This window comes from Oryzias latipes, chromosome 6 (assembly GCF_002234675.1).
Source record: "Oryzias latipes chromosome 6, ASM223467v1".
Classification (NCBI taxonomy): domain Eukaryota; kingdom Metazoa; phylum Chordata; class Actinopteri; order Beloniformes; family Adrianichthyidae; genus Oryzias; species Oryzias latipes.
In genome coordinates this window covers 3,473,795-3,492,179 of record NC_019864.2, presented here as the reverse complement: position 1 = coordinate 3,492,179, position 18,385 = coordinate 3,473,795, and the positions used below count along the sequence as shown (strand labels likewise).

General features: G+C 42.1%; 1 protein-coding gene across 2 annotated transcripts; it reads left to right on the top strand.

Moving 5' to 3' along the window:
• Nucleotides 1-5,309: 5,309 nt before the first annotated feature.
• Nucleotides 5,310-18,290, top strand: LOC101173844 (G2 and S phase-expressed protein 1). 2 transcript variants are annotated; one of them, XM_011472871.3, is made up of 12 exons: nucleotides 5,310-5,413; nucleotides 5,700-5,735; nucleotides 5,838-5,895; nucleotides 7,788-8,367; nucleotides 8,437-8,592; nucleotides 13,508-13,646; nucleotides 13,859-14,209; nucleotides 14,291-14,354; nucleotides 15,354-15,572; nucleotides 15,675-15,894; nucleotides 17,570-17,686; nucleotides 17,887-18,290. In XM_011472871.3, exons 1-12 carry the CDS (start codon nucleotides 5,371-5,373, stop codon nucleotides 17,971-17,973), a joined length of 2,070 nt encoding a protein of 689 aa, XP_011471173.1. In that variant the 5' UTR covers nucleotides 5,310-5,370; the 3' UTR covers nucleotides 17,974-18,290. The 2 variants fall into 2 exon arrangements, with proteins under 2 accessions (XP_011471173.1, XP_004086315.1); XM_004086267.4 differs by having other exon boundaries at nucleotides 5,826-5,895.
• Nucleotides 18,291-18,385: the final 95 nt, after the last annotated feature.

Genomic DNA, 18,385 nt, shown 5'->3' with positions numbered 1-18,385 from the left:
TACTTGTTTAAGCACAAAACAGAACATGGTAACACTGTCAAAGGCAACATGGTAACGTGAAACAGGAAACAGTCAGAACAACCGGACATCCTCCGTGGACAATTTAGTGTCTTTAGAATCAAATGCAGTCATTAATGCATGTTGTTTATTTATGTTTACTGTATCTGAGAGATGCAAAAGGTGTGATGAATGCAAACACATTTCAAGAGGGACCCAACTCAGATGACTGTCATATTTTTGAAGAATGGAATTAAATCTATTTAAAATAAAATTTGAAATAGAATTAAAAATATTTGTAAGATCGACATCTCTGTGGGGTTAAGAAATTCTTAGTCAAAACTGCACGAAAAATAAAACGGTGGGCACAAAACCTCTACAAGGCATGCAGATGGCTTTTATGAAATATCTAGATCATAGTGAACCTGTAGAGTCAAAATGTACGTGCACATTTTTTCTACGGGCGACAGGTCGTAGTGAACATTTGAAATCCCCTTATGAAAATGTGTTTTTAATCAAAATGTTCTCAGTGGTGTTTTATTCTGATTGTGAAGTGTTTAACCAAAGTCCCACAACCTAAACATCTTAAAAGCCTCTGTTTCCAATGTCTCCTCTACATGGGCGTGGCCATTGGAGCTGAGCTGAGTAGCCCCGCCCTTGATCCCCCCTTCCTTCAAGCTGTGTTTTGCATGAGTGTGGAGAACATGTGTCCAACTCAGGTCCGGGGGTCAAATTTGACCCGCAGTGTAATTATAATTGGCCCATGAGATCATATCAAATGTGCATTAGAGCTGGCCCGCGGTATATTATGTACCGTTAATACTACACATCCCACAATGCTTTGCTGGTATGTTGGCACACAGTCAAAACCAGCAAGCGCTCCTTTTTTCTGTTGACAGTCGTTGACAGCCGCGCTCCTGTCACATTAAACAAATAACTTTCACCCTCCACAAAAATGGTCAAACGAAAGATGGACATCAGGAGCTTTTAAGACAGGTGGAAGGCAGACGATCTGTTTGCGAATATTAAGGACAGACCTGTTTGTCTTGTGTGCCGAGCTAACGTGGCTGTAATGAAAGAATGTAACATAAGACGACGATATATGAAAAGGTTAAACAGTAAATATTAGTTGCATTTATTTTTTCAATAAATATCAAGTTTGGCCTGTGACTTTACTTCACTGTCTTTTTACCCCTGCGAATTTGAGTTTGACACCCCTGGTGAAGAGCTTGTCACGGCGGGGGGGGGGCACCAACGACACCGACTGACAGTCTCAATTCTCGAAAGTTTCTTTTAAGCGATAAAGAAACGGTGAAAGGTGGCATATTTTTGGGTCCAAATCCACACTTTTTGAACAATGGGATGACAAAACAAATGTGTGTACCAGCCTCTGCTGTTTAATAAAATGACACAACAACCAGAAGTTTGATAAGATCATGAAAAATGCTTTGAATTACATTATAATTTAGGCTACATTGCAGCATCAAGCAGCACTGGCTGTGGCTCAGAACTGATTTGATGCTAGCACAAGCAGATTGTTGAATTACCTTTCACAGCAAATAAAATGAAATGCAAGAAAGAAAGTGATATTCACACGTTATTTTCTAGATATGTGTGGCAAGTGCTGAATTTTTTTCTTGGCCGCACAGACCCAGAGAAAGGGGTATGTTTAAGATTACTGGCTAGGGTTAAGCTGCGTTCACACCAAGGCAACCAGTTTCAGTGTTAACTCAATGGTTACAGACCCAATCTGAAGTCCAGCGGCGCAATTTGAGCAGCAGGTGCAGCGCAAAGGTCTGGTGGCGGCGCGATTTCAGCAGCACAGCAGAACTTTCACGAAGGTGAAACAGAACTACACCTGTAGTGTGACCTGAATGTTTGGGACACTCAGCAGCAACAAATCCATTTTTGGATCAAACATCATGTCTAAAGCAGACATGATGAGTGTCTTGATTCAACCTCACTTTGTCAGCCAGGTCGATATATAACAGTAGGCTAACCTACTCACAGACAAACGTGGGATGAGAAATTATACAATTTTCCCAAACATGTGATTTAAGGTAAATGTTACCACTCACCATGAAATCCCATGAATAATAAAACATGTCAAATCACTATTAATCAACGAAATCTTGTTTTTTCACTCAGAGTCAAGTAGAAGTTGATATTTTCTCTCTTAATAATGGACGCTTTAATTAAAATTGTAGTTTGTGCTTATATGTCTTGTCTGAAGATTTGAACAAAAAAACAAAAACAAATGAGAAATGGCTGATTTGGCTTTTGATGACATTCATGGATATATAAATACATTTCAAATAAAAATGAAAATCAATGAGCACATTCCATATGGTAGCCACTCCAGTGGCCCTCTTAGTACAACAACCTCATGACTAACCCGCCTACCAAGGAAATAGTGCCCTCCAGTGGTTAAGAATGTGCACTTATAAAAAACAGAAAAGCTTAAGGTCTTTCTGGCGAAAATTTTGGCAGACCTTTATTAAAAATGTTGTGGTCGTCATCGAACACAACAACAAGAACAAAAAAGTAAAACAAGCAAGTTTTTCTTCCTTTTTTCTATTAGGTTTTAAATAATTTGACAAATATTCAGCTTTGTTGTCCTATTTGGAACAATTTTAAGGGGATACTTTTTCGAAAAAGCCAAGAAAAAAAAACTCACAATGTTTCTCAATTGTTTTTTTCATTGCCATCCAACATTGAAGGTGTATGTGGTGCTGATAACATTGCTGATTTATGGCGTAAGCATTATTCTGACCTGCTCAATTCGGTAAAAAGTCATGCAGTTTCTATTGACAACGTAGATCTTACTGACACTATGGTTATTTGTGCAAGTGAGATTCAAGATGCAATTTCAAAGATAAAAGAAGGCAAAGCATATGGTCTAGATCAGTGTTTTTCAACCAGTGTGCCGCGGCACACTAGTGTGCCGTGGGAGATGGTCAAGTGTGCCATGGAAAATTGCCCTCATTAACTGATCTAAAAACATTAACCATCTCCAGGAAATCAGCTCTTTGTTCATCCAAACAGGTCCTGATAAAACACTGAGTAGTTAGGAATATGCAAGATCATAAAATACTTTTTTCTTTGTGTTTAACTGATTCTATTAAAGACATTTTGATAAGAATGACGGCACCGCGATTTACCTGCAGCTATAACTGTTTTCTGAAAAGTCCCGCAGCTTTTAGTGTCTCCACGACTCCACCAATCATTCTTGAAGGCTTAATCACATGTCATCAGTCTGACCAATCAGAAGTGTTAAAAGTCTAAACTTCCTTGTTCCAATTTAGCTCATAACTCAGTCATTTCCAACAAAAACACCAGCTAAAGCTCGTCTTTAGCGGTGTAGCTTTCCACAGAATCCGGTATCAGACCGTGGAACAAGTGAACAAAACCATGAAACTCAGAGATGCAAGTGTTTCTGCCGTTATGTCGCCGTATTCACACTACATCTCCCATGATGCATTGGCTTAAAGGGACAGCGCCTCAGCGTACAATGAGTCGTCCTTGTTACACGGATTGAAACCACAACGAACATATAGTTTGTATGTAACTTAACTTTTATTACATCTTTTAGAAAAAACATCTGCAACTTCCTGCTTTTTCTGCCACAATTATCACAAAAATGCACGTCAGATTGCCGGGGGGGGGGGGGGGGGGGGGCTGTAGATCAAAACAGACTATGAGTTTGTGCTTTTTTTTTTTTTTGGGATGCTGGTGTGCCGCGGGATTTTTGTCAAGGTTAAAGTGTGCCATGGCTCAAAAAAGGTTGAAAAACACTGATCTAGATGACATCACAGTCGAGCATTTAAAATATTCAAGTTTTAAATTACTGCCCCTGCTGGCCATGTGTTTCACTGGCTTTTTAACCCATGGAGTCCTGCCTGATTCAATTCTCTCAGTTGTATTGATTCCCGTCATCAAAGACAAGACTGCCAGTTTAAATAGTCTGTTGAATTACCGACTGATTGCCCTTTCCAGCAACATTTCAAAAATTTTAGAATATGTTTTATTGACTAGACTCGAAGTGCATCTTTTAACAAGTGAGAATCATTTTGGTTTTAAAAAAAGCCTCGGCACTGATATGTGTATCTACGCGTACCAGGAAATAGTTGGGAAATACCTGCATTTGAATACATCTGTATTTTTGTGTTTTATTGATGCCACTAAGGCCTTTGACAGGGTCAACCACCTCAAGCTTTTTCAGAAGCTAATTAATCGAGGAGTGCCCAAATACCTTGTACGATTCCTGGCTTTCTGGTATGCTAATCAAACAATGGTAGTCAAATGGGGCAATGTCTTATCAGATCCTTTTTATGTAAGCAATGGTGTTCAACAGGGGGGGATCCTCTCTCCATTTCTATTTGATGTGTATATTCATGACCTATCCACTAATCTGAATCTGTGCAAAACTTGGTGTGTTGTTGGATGTCAAACCTTTAATCATCTTATGTATGCTGATGACCTTGTCATTTTTAGCCCCTACAGTGCTGGGTTACAAACACTTTTAAAAGTTTGTTCTGACTATGGCAGAGACTTTGATATAAACTACAATCCCTCCAAAAGCAAAGTAATGATTGTAAGGACCAAAGACAACAGAAATGTAAACTTTCCTGTTTTTAAGCTTTGTGGAACGCCTCTGGAACAAACCTCATCTATCAAATACCTTGGACATTTCATTACTGATGATTGGAGGGATGATAGAGACATTCAGAGACAGTACTGTAAACTCTATGCTCAGGCAAACATGCTGATGAGAAAATTCAGTGCATGTTCTCTTCAAGTGAAGTGTTCGCTGTTCAGAGCTTACTGCACTCCTGTGTATACGGCCCCTCTTTGGTGGAACTATGGACGTGGGACATTCCACAAATTCTTAGTGGCCTATAATGATGCTTTTAGGCTTCTGCTACAGGTGCCCCGGTGGTACAGAGCCAGTCAGCTATTTGTGGATGCTCACATCCCCACCTGTGAAGCACTACTGCGTAAGCCTACATATGGCCTTAAGGAAAGCCTGGACAAATCTAAGAACTCAATTATCATGTCTCTGACTGATCCCAAAAGAATCTCATGCCGCTACACTTCTGCCCTGAGGAAACACTGGATACAGCGATTATACTCTTTTTAATTTATATCTTTTTACTTTTTATTATGTATATTTGTATCTTTTTTCTATGGACTACATCTGAGTCTGAAATAAAAGTGTGTTTCTGAAAACCGAAAAAAAAGTACTACAAGCCCCACAATTCAACGTTGTGGGACCACGTGTCCTTTCAGCCAATAGCAGAGCGCATCTCGGTCACGTTACCTACAGGCAGCAAATTTAAATTTTTGTTGAAGTATTTTTGTGTTGCAGCTTGAATGTGGGACAGAACGGGAACATACAAGAAAAAGAACTTCAGAGGTAAGGTGTTTTTTTTTTTTTTACACAGATGATTTAAGTTGTTCCGTACTTGTTGTAACATTGTAGAGTTTAGAACTCAGATTTGTTCGCGGTTATTGAATTCATTTAGAAAACTTGCTAGCTAGTTAGCTTAGCGTAACGTTGAAATGCAACTTTGAGGATACATATCAATATAATAAAACAAAGTCTGGTTTCAGTTACAAATGATACCAAATGTCAAACAGTTATAACGTATAAAACAGCAATGTTTAATAAATGTTTGTGAATATGATTCCCATAAATAAAGGAGATCAAACAACGATGGCCTTTGAAGCCAAGAGCGGTGAGTCAACGCCTACAAAACTGCTGTCAGTTTGTGTGTCCCTATTGCTGTTTTGTTTATTCTTTGCATATCTGTCTCATATGGTTCTAGTTTCGAAAGCAGATGTGCTTTTCCTGCAAGACGAGAAGTTTGATTTCGACGTTTCTCTTTCCCCTGCCAGGTAAGAATCTCGCGAGATCTGCGGCTCTCGGGCGCGGGTGAATGAATGACGTCCGTTTTCTGTCAGTGAACACCTAAACGCTCGAGTCTAAAAAGCAGCTGAGTTCTCATGTTTCTGTTAATTTTCCCACTTTTCTAACGTTTCTTAAGGAACTGCATTCTGGATCAGATCTGCTCTCAACTTCTACTGTAGTTTAGCTCCTAATGCTAAATTCTACCAGTGGATTTAGGGGCAACGTAAAAGCCCTGGAGCTCACATGATTTGAAACATGATTTTTATAATACATTTTTGATCAATCATATGAACCATTTAAACATTTAAATTTGTGGTAATTTTCTTCATATAAATGGGTCTCACACAGATAATATTTCCATTAAACTAAGCATTAATCTGCAGGAGAGACAAACATTCACTGGATTCATTAGTTAGACAGAAGATGATCCATAATATTGATCAGCTTTGGGAAACACAATCTCCTCAGTCTTGCACTTTTTTCTAAAGTTAGTGTCACATCACCAAAAAAAAGTAAAAATATCAAAATTAAGAATTAATGGGTCATGATAAACCCACAAAAAACGTCTTTTATAGAGGACAACATAGAAATGTATGTGTGAAACATTTACAATATTAGATTTTTTCTTTTTTTTAATTCTAAAAATACAGTGATTTATTCAGCCAGGCTCAGAAACTTAAGGTTTTGGCTTTGCCTCTGTGCTTACTCTTGAGTTTTTCTGTCTTTTTATCTCAAATGTTTGTGCTGTGATATTATCATAAACATTGGTTTCATATGAACAAAAACGTCTTTACCTTGTTCAATAGTCCAGATCATTTCAATACAAGGGGTTTGTTTTACAGACTTGAATCATTTCCTGCAGGGCTGTTGAAAGACGGCGTGACGCCTGATGCTCACCGTCTCTTGATCCAAGATGTTCAGAGACGGGTCTCCCTGCTTTTCTTCATTTCCTAAAAAAAAATCCTTCAGTGTTTGTAAAATGTTGTTAAATCATATTTTCCAAAAGGATTTATGTATTACAAAATAGGTAAATGTCCAGAGAAACAAAACGTTTACCTTTTTAAAGTCCCATTCTGATCATATTTTAATAGATTTTCAAAGTGTTGCCAAGTGGTCTTTTAGATAAGATGAAGCTGTTTTTAGCCACAAATTTAAAGGAAAAAAGTGGTTTTCTAGAACATAGTTTCTGCTGAGCGGCAGGAGTTCATTAGAATTTCACCTCGGAGTTGTGGGCGGGACTGTTGGCACAGAGTAAAGCCCACCCCCCTTCCCTTCCCCGTTGCTGAGGGCTTGAAGCAGGGAGTTTGTGGCTTACAGCCTTTAACATCACACGACTTAAAGAACAATTAAAAATGCTAACTGTGCTAACGTGGCTAGCACTTTTAGCACAGATAGGAAAATTAGTGCTAGCATTGTGTTCAGCATCATCAACTCTCAGAAAACGTATCACTAAAGATGCTAACTATGCTAACTGGTGTGTGCAAATGTAGCCTCTTTTAGTTTGTAGTGGGGGTGAAATTTTCCCTCACTCGCGTTAAGAAAGAATTGTGAAAGCAGTATTGTCGTTGCAGTGCAGGACATAACAAAAATAAAAAAGCATAGTTTTGTTGTTAATTTAGGTTTTTATCAAACAGTCAGAAGGGGGGTCAAAGATTTCTTTTTTCTGTACTTTTTAATTTTTTTTTAAGTATTTGAACTATAATAGTTTTCATACGTTCTAACTTTTGCTCGTTCGTATAACTGTTTGGTTCAACCACGATTACTTAAGATTTTCACACTTTGTGTGCCAAGTTTTTTGAATGATGTCACAAAGAAACAAAAAATCCCAATAGCAGCAGTAAAGCTGTGAACCTTTTCTGGGCCTCTCTGTTTTCTGCAGCTCTAAAGATGATGAAGACGAGGTTTTTGAGGGTCCAGTGGAGGGTGAAGAGTCTCGTGTTTCTGTGAGCAAAGCCTCTGAGCTTCTGGAAGGAGATCACGTGTTTTCAAACTGGAGCCCACTCACAGGTGAGCGGCTGGATGCTGTGTGTCAGGAAGCCCACTCCCTGGTTAATCAACTGCAGGATGGAAAAGCGTGCGGCGTGGAGGACGCCAACATCGCTGGAGAACAGTTTCTTCAGGACTCTGAGGCAAAAAAGAAAGTGCTTTGTAGTTCGAGCGGCGCTCTCAGCCCCATCAAGCGGCAGACTTTCTGCGTGCAGGACACGCCCACAAAGCAGCTGCCGCCTGCCATCCAGCTCCAATTGCCCAGAGGAAGCCGGCGCAGCTCGGCCGCTCCCCTCTCTGCCGCACGCAGCACCTCCAGCCCTGTGGGTGGAGCCAAGCTTCAGCCGCGGTCTAACCTGCGGGCAAAAGCGCCGGTGGGGGTCGCCGTGGTTTTACCGAGCAAGGCAGTCGCTCCACCGGCTTCCAGGTTAACCAGCAGAGCGGACAGAACAAGGCTGCAGCCACCAATCAAAGTAGGAGGAGTTATGCCTCATTATCACAGCACTGACTATGGAGACTGAACAGGAAACTGTTTGTTTCAGGCCGTGTCAAAGCGCAGCCCGTCTTCACGCCTCGCCAACAGAGCCGAGTCATGTGAAGATTTACTCTCTGATGCAGCAAGTGTGGCGTCTGACATCAGTGACTCCTCCATCAACTCCACCCTGTCACTGACGCGCACTCTGGCACCGCCCTCAAAGGTAACCTCTGTCCTTTTGAATACTTAATACATCGGTTTTGAGCATTTGACTGTATCTGAGAACTGGAACTAGTGAGTGTGACGTCACCCATAGAAAATGACCAAAGTCAATTCTGTCTGCATCTTTTCACTATACTGACGCCTCCATGTTGGATCCAGAAATTGCCCATAAGCAGTGGTTGGTCAAATTCGGTCTGAGTCATTGTTTCTTTGCCAACCGCTCTCGCCAATCAGGAGTGGGCTTGTTTGAAGGCCACACCCCTCCCACTTGAAAACGGGCTCAGGAGAATCTGTCAGTCAAGTGTTTTAAATGTTTGACATGAGGCCACCAGCTTTTATTGAGGCATCTGATTCGTCAGTTTATAACTTGAATAACCTGCACTACAATGAAAATATCGTGAAATAAAATTACGATGATCAAGAAGATCAGAGCAAGACTGGTTATTCTGACCAATACAATGACAGCTGTTTGTGCTATCCTATGGGGTCCAGATGACCCGATCCTTACATCGACGCAGGGGTTTCAAACATACGGCCCTTGGTTTATTCCCCCCCACACATGAAGAGTAAAAATTATAAGGATGTTTTAAAAAAGCACGTTTCTAGTCCATTCCTGTAGCGAGTTATGATTTTTTAAAGATCCCCCCCCTCCCCCCCAGAAAAAAGAAAATACCCCCCCACCTCGCACACACACACTCGCGCGGTGAAAATATATTTGGTTAGTATCTATACAAACTGTGTAAGTATACTTAGAGCTGTGACGGTGTGGGATTTTTGATCACCGCGGTGATGAACCAGCAGGGGGCGCGGTGTTGCGGTTAATCGCAGCGCAAAAAACACAAACACAAAATCCCCCGGCGGCCGTGTCGCTAATGAAAACAATTACAACACAGTATTCTTTATTCACAAATAACAGTAACAGCTACCTTCTACCTATCTAACTAATGAACTAACTATGTAGGTGTTGTAGAATGACTGTGTGTGTGTGTGTGTTGGGGGTGTGTGTTGATTCCTCTGCAGTGGACCGCTCTCTAGCTGCACGCGAGGCTTCACCTGTGCTCTCTGGTACAGACATTTTCTCAGAATATGATATATTGCCCAGTAATAAGCAGACTGCAGACACTTTGTCACCTTTCCGGTAGCCGTGAGCCTGGCACCCATGAAGAATGCGGGGCAGGAGGCTCCACCTTTATTTATAAAGACACATGACTCTGCGCTGCACAAAATGGTTCCCAAGAAAAACATGTAGTGATATTCATCGAAATCTAACAGTGCAAGCTCATGTTTGGTGTTACAGAGTGACTGAGAACAGTAATAAACCCCCCCCCCCCAACACAAAATCCTCCGGCGGGCGGCCGTGTCGCACACTCAATACAATGGAAATTAATAATTTGTCAGTAAATTTGTCGTATTTACTCGCGAGAACGGAAACTTCTGCCGTAGAATGAGGATGTGTATGTGCTGCTGAAAACGTGCACGCGTGTGTGTGTGTGTGTAGAAGGAGCACGCTGTGTGCGGTGTGCTGTAGAGGCAGTGAGAGGCGCGGGCAGCCCAAGAGGTTAGAGACGCGGTGTAGGGAGAGGAGAACAAGTCTGAACACAGGACTGACAGAAAAAGTAAATTATCAGCAAAGATGAATGTGTTTTATGTGTTCATCATAGTTCCATCACGCAGCATATGCAGAACTTTTAAAAAAAGTTTAAAAAAAAAAAGTGCGGTGACGCAGTTATCGTCACACCCTTAAGTATACCTGAAATTGTATTTTCTAACATTAACAAAAGAAAAAAATCAATATAAATCCACTTTCATCAAATGTTTTATTTTATATTTATTATTTTGTATTTTTTGCCACACAGAACCCCTGTTATAGTCTAAAACAAAAAAAGAAGCTTAAAGTGCCTGAAATATAAAAATCTGTCATTCATTATTTAAACTAGAAACATTTTGACCAACTGAACCATTTGATGCTGAGAAAAATAATTCAATCAATAAAAAATATTAAATGTAAATTCATCTGAAACATTAACACAGCTGCACCAATATATTTAACGTTTTTAGTCTGCTGTGGCACATTTTTTTTTCTAAATGATGGATTGTTTATGTTCTCATAAAGTGCAGCTGTTTTCCTGCATTATCTGCTGTCTTTATGTCAAATACTGACACCAACTAAACGACAGGCAGACAAAGAAAACTGATGGAAAATAAAGACGTCATCAAAATGTCTACAATAGCTCATAAAGCATGACATTATTAGCATGAGCTGAGTCATCTAAAGGCACGAGATGATCCTGGTGTTGCGCAATAGAGGCAGCTGCTTGCAGCACTCCGCATGTGCTGTTTACAGCCTGAGCCCACTACCCCTCCCCTTTCCTTCTCACGCACACACACACGCGTGTGACAGGAGACAGGAGCAGCAACAGTTTCAGGCTGTTACCAACTCTGTCCTATAACAGATAATAGGAAACCACACAGATTTCACCACTGCCCCCCCCCCCCCCCCCCCCCCCCCCCCCGTAAAAACTGCGCCCTGGGCAATTGCCCGTATTACTTGTGCCTAAAACCGTTACTACAGCCCCCCCCCCCCCCCCCCCCCCCCCCCCCCCCCCCCCCCCCCCCCCGGCATCACATCTAGTTGAGAAGCACTGACACATGCCATAAGCGAAACCTAGCAGCTTCGTGTCTGAGTAACATGTAGTTTGGCGCTGCGTGAGCCCCACCCATTGCTATGAGAATGATCAGTAGTGACCCCCTAATGATCAAAATGTTGTCAAAAAGAAAAAAAGGATGCTTGGTATGTCATCAACAGGTCGCAGTGCTCCAAGAATATAACATTCAGAAAAAAAGTTTCACCATTTACAGGGGAGGTTAAGAAAAGAGAAGATTTACCAACTATTGGCTGGACTGATGAACAACCGTCTGCATTTACTGCAGCCATAACGTCAGTGATGGAGCAGTGACAGACACCTGATTGTAAACAAGTGAAAGAGAGGTTAAATCCAAATTCTTATGTTCACAAATGTTTATAATTTTAACTTTTTTTTCCATTGATTTACACATTTACATTTTTGGCAGGTGTGCCATTATTTCAGTAGCCCCTCTTAAGTTTATTATTGGGATTGCTTCATGCTTATTGTAAAATACTGTAAAATATTCAGTCTGTAAATCACTGAAAAAAACAATTTTTCTTAAAGTGAAATGCATTTTATTTGAAATCTATTGGCCTCTGTGAATGGATGTGTAATAAGTGATTAGGCTGCTATGCTGGTTCAGGCATTTTTCCAACCGAGTAAAAAATCAAAAACAAAGCCGTTTTTGATTTTATGTTACTGGTCCGGCCCACTTGGAATCAGAATGTGGCCCCCGAACCAAAATGAGTTTGAGACCCTTACATTGATGTGTTCTCCCTACCATGACAAAGGTGGATAAAGGTGGAAAGATTTCATGTAATCCATGGAAACCAGTGAAGATCACAAATCATTGAAGAAAAGAGGTTCAGAGCTCTGTCTAGTGGGTCTAGATGACCCAACTCCCAATGTTAAAGTGCCTTGGGTCTTTAGAAGTCTGTGAGATTTTGGCTTTACTTCCTGTTAATAACGTGGGGAGAAAAGCTCACTCAGTCCAGTTCTCATATACAGTCAATGATTATGAGCAGAAAAATCTCAGGACCTCCACAGGTCTGTGGCCCTTTTTATAATCACTGTAAATGGCTTCATGTGCTGCACTCGCCCACATGCTGCAGTCAGACTGATGGGAAAATAAAAATTCAGTTATAATTTGAACAAAAAAATCATAAAAGTATCACCTCATTAGTTTGTTAAATCATTTCCATCAGATAATCTAACTACTAATACCATTGAAAATGCAATTTTCATTAAATTAAAAGGCTTATCTTCTCAAACTCAAACTTTATTTATTTATATAGTGCCTTTCATTTTATTTAAAAACACAAAGCGCTTCACATAAAAGCAGATAAAACGGTCATAAAAACCTAAAATTGTTAAAAACAGCAAAAGGACAATCACACAAAGATGGGACCCCTCCCTCACCCACCCACCCACACCCCACCTACCCAGTTCCCCCAGTAGAACCCTGAATAGGAGGGATGGTTTTCCAGCAATAGCACCCCCTACAGGTCAAGCTGGTGGTGCCCCAGAAAAATGGATCCCCAAGAGGAAACGCTGGAGTTAAAAACATCAGAACATCATTCTCTAAAGCTCTCTGGTGTTTCCTCAAATGTCTCTTTATTCAAATTCAGCTTTATTTATACAGCACTTTTCCTGCTTCAAAGCATCTCACTTTCCATAATAAAACAGATAATAATAAGATTAAAAAAAGTAGTAGTACAAATAGTAAACAAAGAAAAATCCAATACACACACATTCCAGAAGTACAATCCAAATACACGGAATTATTAATGACATTGATAAACTAAAATGAAACGGTGGACATGTAAAAACTATGTAAAAGCTACACTAAAAAGATGAGTTTTAGGTTTTTCAAATCAAACCTCCACAGTGGCTGAAGCCCTCAGTCCTCATCCCGGCTGTTCCAGGTGAGGCCCACGGCGCTGGAATGTGGCCTCGCCGTGGGTTTTAGTTCTGACTTTTGGGAGCACCAGTGGACCTGAGGGCTCTGTGGAGGTCATAGACTAAAGGTCAATCTGATATTAAAAACAAAATAAAGGTCCAATTCCATTTAAACTTTTATAAACTAATAAAGGAACCTTAAAATCGATCCTAAAGCCAGTGCAAAGATTTCAGAATCAGAGTAATGTGCTCCGTCTTAGTCCTGGTTAAGAGACGTGCAGCCGAGTTTTTGAAGAAGCTGCAGCCGATTGCTTGTATTTTTCTTAATGTCGGAGAAAGGAGCTCTACAGTAATCTATTCCAGACGTCATAAGATGTTTTTCTCACACAGAGGGTCGTGGGGAAGAACCACTCTGGAGGTAAAGCTCCAACCATTCCAGGCCGGAAGGTGACAGACAGGAAGAACACCTCCTCATCTTCATCGTCTGTGTCCAGCTTCAACTCCAGCCTGTCCTTGTCCCCCGCCAAAGGTAATCTGATTACTCACTAATCTGATTACTCACCTCCAGACCCCTTTGGTCTGGAGGTGATTTGTGTTTGGTTTTGCATTTGTGCTGCCACGCTTTCTTCACTCTGTAGAAGAACTAAACAGATGACTACTGCTAATTAGTCTAACATGTTTGGCCTTTGAGTTCACATGAACATGCCAGAACCTCCATCACTGCTCATCTTGTCCCTGTAGGTAAACTGAACTCCTCTGTGAACCAGAGTTTCAGCAGCTCGGCTCGAAATGCCCCCAGTGGAGTAAACCGATCAACCAACGACCGTAGACCTCGCCGTTCCACCGTTTACGCCGCCACCGAGCAGCAGTCCACGAAGACTCTGCACCAAGCCAGGAAGATCTCTGAATGCCCCAAGAAGTCCACGCCGCTGAAGAGAGCTGAGAGTGTGACCTTTCAACCAACACCCTCCAAGAGGCTTTTAGAGAAGACTGCGTCCATGCCCTCCTCGGTATCCAGCCTGCTGCCAGGAAGATTGAAGTCCAAGCCGGAAGCCCTGGTGTTTCCCACGCCAGGAGTCCGGCACACGGATGGTAACGGACTGGAATCATGCCCTCATGTTAGCTCCAGCTGTGCTGCAGGTGGATCTGACTGTCTTTCTTCTCATCCATCAGCGTCATCAGACATTTCAAAGGGGCTCAAGCCAAAAAGGCTGGTGTCATTTGGCAGCATGAACAGGTGAGTGCCGTGTTAAGTCTTGGTCCCAACTGCCCCTCTTCAAAACGGAAGAAGATGCGGGCAAAAATGGACAAACCTGTACGGGGGCACGCATGCGGCCCGCAGGAAGTATCAAAGTCGTAGAGCATTTGGTGAAGCCATAGAAGTAGCTGGAAGTAAGGCCGTTTCTATGGGCCATGTCACAGCCACTCAGTCCAGTTCTCTACATATGGTCAATTGTGCTCCCCATAAAGTCCCCCTCCAATGAAAATCCTCTTTTTTGACATGTATGTGTGGCATTTTTCTTCTGGAAGAGAACAAATGTAGTAAGAAATCATTTCATTTTTGCATTTCTGAGTATTTCTCCTTTTAAATCGCTGTCGGTCAAACTGCAGCAAAGACGCTCGGTTTGAATTCATGAGCTGTTGTGACGTCACAACGGCCCGCTGTGATGCACAAGCTCCCCGCTCTGCCCCGTCCAGCGTGCACGAGCTCGGTGTGGCAGAAGAGAAGTTGGCTCATTGCTGCGTTACCCGCCGTTAAGTGCGTCCAAGGTTGTTGGCCTCAAGTATTTCAAATTAAGTTGAAAGTTAAAGTCCCAAAGAATAAAATCAGGGGACATTTTTTATCATTGTCTCGATGAAAAAAGGAAAAATATATAAAGTTCTTTAGGCCCAGTCAGGCTGGCTCACCATCCCGCACGGCTCTCTGCCGGGAGCCAGCGTAGTGATCCGGATCGCTCCAGCTCCTGAAGCCCTGCAACAGACTGGATAAGGCGTACCCGCCTTTGTGGTCATTCCAGAGTTTCTACAGTCCTGGCTTTCAGAATAAACCCTTAACCTCATCCAGTGAATGCAAAATTCAATGAGGATTTCAGGTTGAATATTGCTTGTTTTTAATCATTTGACATGTTCCAAGTTCTCCTCTTTGAAGTGCCATCTAGATAAGGCTGCACACAGATTTCTTTCAGAAGCAGAGTCCTGTTTAACACGATCACTAATAAACCTTCACCCCCCCCAGTGTTCCGATAAAGCCATCCGCTGCTCATCTGATGCCATCTGAAAGCGTCCCCAAGTCGGTGCAGGGAAAGGCCCGCCGCCCATCTGGCCTTCCTACCCCAGTGAGGAGCAGGTCTTTTGCCTTCTCCAACAGCCTAACCCCCAGAGTGAAGCCATCGGTGGTCACAGACTCCTGCACAGCTCCCACTCCCAGTTCAGCCCTCAAACACCTCAGCTCCAGGTGAAACGCTTTCTTAGTGCTCATTTAGTGCAGCACATCCACTGACGTCCAGCTGCAGGACTGACACCAACACGCTTTGATTCATTTTTCTGGTGTCTAAAGCCGCCTTCCTAGAGATGCTCCGCTGGAGGAGCATGTTGACCCCCCTGACATCCCACCTTTCCGTCTGGAGGAAGAGGAGGCCCCTGTCACCACATCATGCGAGAGCTCTGAGCCTCACCCCCCAGAGAACAAGGAGGATGTGGAGCCAACAACCCCCACGCTGCCCAAGAACCTGATCGAGATGGAGACTGCAGAGGAAAACACCGGCAAGACCCAGGAGGTCAGGAGCACCATACTCATTTTCATTTGAACTTTTTGTCTCCCACCATTAGATCAACATTTAAAGTCAGTCATTCACCAAATTGTGTGCATGTTTGCAGCAGTCTTTAGTCCCACGCCCATCATCTTCTTGATCTATTGTATGTGTTCCCAGTGGTCTTTCAATCACGATTATGCTTTCCTTTGTTCATTTTCTTGGATAAAGCTTCTGCAGAGCGGCTGTAGTTCATTAAAAATTCAGCTCTGAGTGGTGGGTGGGACTGTTGGCGCAGAGCAATTGTGCCCCCTTCCCCCCTTCTCTTTACTGAGAGCTCTAGCTTACAACCCTACACACCCCCAACCTAACAATAGTGGGTCAACAAAACTGACGAGCAATTTTAGAGCAATCCCGCCGCACAGTTTAGATCCAGATTTCAGCCCAAAGACGTTCATAGATCTACTCGTCTGTCAGTGGATGCATCAGAATGGAGCAGAGCAGGAAGACTGGTGGCCCAAAAATCGATTCTGCGATATGTATATGTATCGATTCAAAATGCTTTTATGATATTTGTTTAAATATTTCTGGGCGTCCTTCAGCGTCTGACTCTTGTTTTCCACTTAAGCCCGACTAGTTAGCAGCAGAGAACACAGAGCCTCTTTGAGCAGCTCTACACCACACAAAACAACAAGATCTCAGCAAAAAGCTGCTTGATTTGCTGTCATGAGACATGAACTAGTTTTTACTTGGGACGATGAACCCAAACTCTGTGCCGTGTTGCTGCCAGCATCACATAAAAACACCTTTGTAGCTCAGATGAGAATGAATGATGCAGTGCAGCAGCTCAGCAGCTCATGCACGGAGCACCAGGACAAATGCTGTCTGCAAAGCGGGTCAAAGTTCTGCAGAACCTCCCAGCAACAGATTCTAGTTTGGTGACCTGATGGATCAGAGGGATGTGTCCACCGCTCTGAAAAAGGTCAACATGGTGGCGATGAGCGGGGAGATCCGTGTTTCCCTCCACGTCTGCAGAGCAGACTGATGTAAACAGAGCATCTTAGCCACATCAAAGCTCTTCATCCTGTCAGGCTGCCTCATCATCATCACTTTATTGTTCCTGGAGAGAATCAGTGTTTCTTTCCTTCATTATTGAAGCACCATTCAGGCTCCTGAACCCTTTAAAGTACTGGAGAAGCTACAATAAGCAATGTTGAAAATAAACCACATTCTACTTCCTCAATCATACTTTTACAACCTTAGTGGTTACATTTTTTTTCTTATACTGAAAAATATTTTGTTGTGGAAATCAGACAATGTTGTATAATGTTTATATATTTTAAGTCACCAAAATAAAAGCACTTTGAATTCTTGGTCTGGGCATCTTTGGTTAGACTGCTGCCCCCCCCAACCGGATGGGTGAATGAAGATGGAGGGATGGTTTTCCAGAATGTTCACATGTTTCGTGTCTACGTAGTAGTATTACATCACAATCAAAAGCCTCTGCCTCTGTTTGGTGTTTATGTCCGCTGAATGAGAATCCTTCAGTCCAAAACATCTTTCTAGTGTAGATAGATGCAGAAGTTCTGCACACTTGGGAAACTCTGAAGCAGAAGCTGTGTGTGTCACACCACCAGTTTGAATCCATGTCATAGATGAGGAAAGATCATGGAACTGAATGGTTGGCGTGCTCTCTCCTCAGGTCCTCCTCCTTGACCTTCCAGCTCCAGCGCCGAATCCTACAGAGAAGCTGCTTATTGACCTCACTAACACCCCAGACCTGATCCGCAAAAGCACCAAGAGCTGCACTGAAACTCAGGTATCACAGGTCCAGTGAGCTACAGGAAATATACCAGAACCTCACATGAGTCATGGAGGAACGATGATAAAACATTCAGTTTCAGAAGATGGTAGACTTCATTTTGACTGGAACTGACTGGCTGTGTGAAGTTTCTGATATTTGGAGAGAACAAAACTGAAAAGACTTACATTTTCATTTTGTGTGTGCTTTTTCCCCAGCTGATTGATTTGAGTTCTCCACTCATCAAGTGGAGTCCAGACAGCAAGCATGAGAACAACGCGCCTCTAATCAATCTGTCCTTCTGAACTCCTGGAGCCGTCCGTCTTCTGAAACAGAACTTTAAATGACATTAGTCTTGACTAACCCGAAGCATCTAGTTAAAAATGATCTAAAAATTCCCAGAATGCTTTGGTTCTCTGAACCCAGATGGAACAGTGTTCATGTTGCTGCTTTTATTGTATGAATAAATGGTTGTTTAGTCAATCTCCTATTGGTGCTCATGTGTTGCTGATCCAACATATTGACTCCATATGTTTGATGATATCAATGTGAAATCATTTGAGTTTTATAATTCATGTGAGAAATTTTATTTATGACCTAATAAATTCAAAATTTTCTCTTTAAACATCGTTTTTTTTGTGTAGTTTTTCAGCAGCATTAATCTGGTCAATTTTCTTTAGGTTGGAATTTTCTGATGGAATAGTTGTTTATGATAAA

What these genes read in the sequence shown, in the direction of transcription:
- LOC101173844 (XM_004086267.4), top strand. Translation starts at nt 5,371, where the DNA reads ATGTGGGACAGAACGGGAACATACAAGAAAAAGAACTTCAGAG. An exon ending in CTCTGGCACCGCCCTCAAAG is followed by an intron (nt 8,593 to 13,507) that starts GTAACCTCTGTC and finishes TTTCTCACACAG; the next exon opens with AGGGTCGTGGGGAAGAACCA. An exon ending in CTCAAACACCTCAGCTCCAG is followed by an intron (nt 15,573 to 15,674) that starts GTGAAACGCTTT and finishes TGGTGTCTAAAG; the next exon opens with CCGCCTTCCTAGAGATGCTC.